Raw genomic sequence first — 1512 nt, 5'->3', positions numbered from 1 at the left:
CTTCTCTGCAGCCTAACCCCTTGCCTACCCCGTCCCCAGGTCTCGATCTCCCTTCCCCTGCCCAGCTGTGGCCAAGCTTCCCCTGGGCCTTCGGGAATGCCCGTGGGAGGCGCACATGTCACTCCTTGCTCACTGGCTCTGGAACGGAGGACTGGTTGGACCTGAGACAGACCTCGAACACTTGTCAGCCCTGCCTTTCTCCAAGCAGCAGGCTAGCAATGTTCCTGCCAGGGGCTGAAGTACCTGCAGGCTGAAGCCTCTGCCAGGCCCCCGAAGGGTGCTCTGGAACTGGGAGGGATACGGGGTGGGAAAGGCCACTCCTACAGCCGTCCGTCTCCCCGCACGGGGTGAGCACACTCCGGGCCTGGAACAGGTGGCACTGCCTGCCTCACTCCTGGCAGAGGGCTGGGGAGGGGACGGAGCTCAAACACTTCCAGACAAAATCTTTAGAAAAAGGAAGTGAGATTGGAAGTGTAAATTATTTTAAGGAACCAGATTACCAAAGACTTAAAGTAACAAATGCAGTTTTAATTCGTCTATAGATAAAAACTACTCCGCAAGGTGAGTAACCATTCCCGCTCCTAACGTTAGTGCCGTATCCTGGATGGTGTTCAGGAGAAGGTTAACTTCATTATTTCACTTCATCCATGGTATTAGAAAAACAAGGCATGATTATCAGTTTAGATGACATGCGTGGCTGGCAGCCAAACCCAGTCCCTACATTCCGTATTTTTTCTTTAGTTCTTCTACTTTGTTGACGTATGCTTTCATGGCATCTTCCTTGGACGTCCCTGTAAGGAATCAACAGATTGTCTGTCAGAGGCAGAGTGGAAGTTGAGCAGCAGCCTCAGAGCCCCAGACAGCTCTGGTTTAACACTCCGAGGCTCAGTTCTTCACCTGCAAAGGGGGGGCCCTATTCCCCAAACCTCGGAGACCTGGCCGGGATCTGACGAAGAACTCAAGAAGCCCGGCCCACAGAGAACGCGCAATGCGCCATAAAGCACTGAACCAATGTGTGTGTGGCTGTCCTGAGGCCTGCCAATGGCCTGCTGGCCTTGTGAGTCCCCCACTGTCGTGAGTGAGGGGTTAGTCTGAGCCTTGGGGAAAGGCGGGGCCCTCCAGGCAGGAGAGCCGCACCTGGGGAGCCACAGTGGCCTTACAGGTCCTGCTGACTTCCCCGTTTGCTTTGGCCTATCAAGCATTTCTCTGTTGGGCTCCTAACTCCCAGAGCTGTTAAGCTGGTGGTGAAACAGTAAAGCCAAGCACCCTTTTCTCCCCAGAGAGAAGCTACGAGAAAAGTTTTGAGAACTCTGAGCAAAAGCAGCTGGCTCTTGGAGGGGGATGAGGCCAGTGTTTGCCTTCTTGCTGCTGTATGAGAGACGCCGACTACACTAGTATATTCCTCAGAGACAGTAACACCTACTTTCCCGGATCCACGTGAAGGAGAGAGACCTGCTGGAAATCGGAGCGTGTCTGAAGCAATGAGTGCGAGGGGCCTGAGGATGGCACGGA

At 54.0% G+C, this 1512-nt stretch overlaps 1 protein-coding gene across 1 annotated transcript in view; it reads right to left on the bottom strand.

Annotated features, from left to right (window-relative positions):
* Window positions 1–507: 507 nt before the first annotated feature.
* The window catches only part of DBI (diazepam binding inhibitor (GABA receptor modulator, acyl-CoA binding protein)), a 5218-nt gene continuing 4213 nt past the window's right edge, over window positions 508–1512 (bottom strand). Inside the window, exon 4 of the mRNA XM_006769663.2 lies at window positions 508–791. Coding sequence (XP_006769726.1) covers window positions 718–791 — 74 coding nt within the window. The 3' untranslated portion in view covers window positions 508–717. The remainder of the gene's footprint in view (window positions 792–1512) is intronic.

The sequence above is a fragment of the Myotis davidii genome, unplaced genomic scaffold (genome assembly GCF_000327345.1).
Source record: "Myotis davidii unplaced genomic scaffold, ASM32734v1 scaffold3, whole genome shotgun sequence".
Taxonomy (NCBI): domain Eukaryota; kingdom Metazoa; phylum Chordata; class Mammalia; order Chiroptera; family Vespertilionidae; genus Myotis; species Myotis davidii.
Note: the sequence above shows the minus strand (reverse complement) of the source record. Positions and strands in the feature narration are given on the sequence as shown.